The sequence below is a fragment of the Apaloderma vittatum genome, unplaced genomic scaffold, assembly GCF_000703405.1.
Source record: "Apaloderma vittatum isolate BGI_N311 unplaced genomic scaffold, ASM70340v1 scaffold30649, whole genome shotgun sequence".
Classification (NCBI taxonomy): domain Eukaryota; kingdom Metazoa; phylum Chordata; class Aves; order Trogoniformes; family Trogonidae; genus Apaloderma; species Apaloderma vittatum.
The window spans coordinates 2,025-2,294 of NW_009735089.1; the positions used below are offsets into that span (position 1 = coordinate 2,025).

At 65.6% G+C, this 270-nt stretch overlaps 1 protein-coding gene across 1 annotated transcript in view; it reads right to left on the reverse strand.

The window, feature by feature from the left end:
• The window catches only part of MTG1 (mitochondrial ribosome-associated GTPase 1), a gene marked incomplete at both ends in the record, with an annotated part of 2,124 nt that extends 2,021 nt beyond the window's left edge, over nucleotides 1-103 (reverse strand). Inside the window, 1 exon segment of the mRNA XM_009876489.1 lies at nucleotides 2-103. Within this exon segment, the coding sequence (XP_009874791.1) occupies nucleotides 2-103 (102 nt within the window).
• Nucleotides 104-270: the final 167 nt, after the last annotated feature.

Here is a 270-nt window from a genome sequence, read left to right on the forward strand (position 1 = left end):
CTTGTTCAGGCCCAGAACGTGTGGGCGGATGCCCAGTGCCTCCTGCAGCATGGGGTTGCGGCCCGACAGTGGGATGTGAGCTCCGCTAAGGAAAGCGACTGTACTGGTGTGAGGGCAGGTACTGAAGGTACCAGTCTGGGGGGTGTATGGGATTGTTGACGGGGCTGCCGCAGAGCTGCAGAGAGCTACAGGGCTGGGAGAAGGGGCGACCTGGAGGGCGAAGGGGCAGTTGGGGCACACGGAGGGGCGGGGTCCGGGGACGCCGCCTTC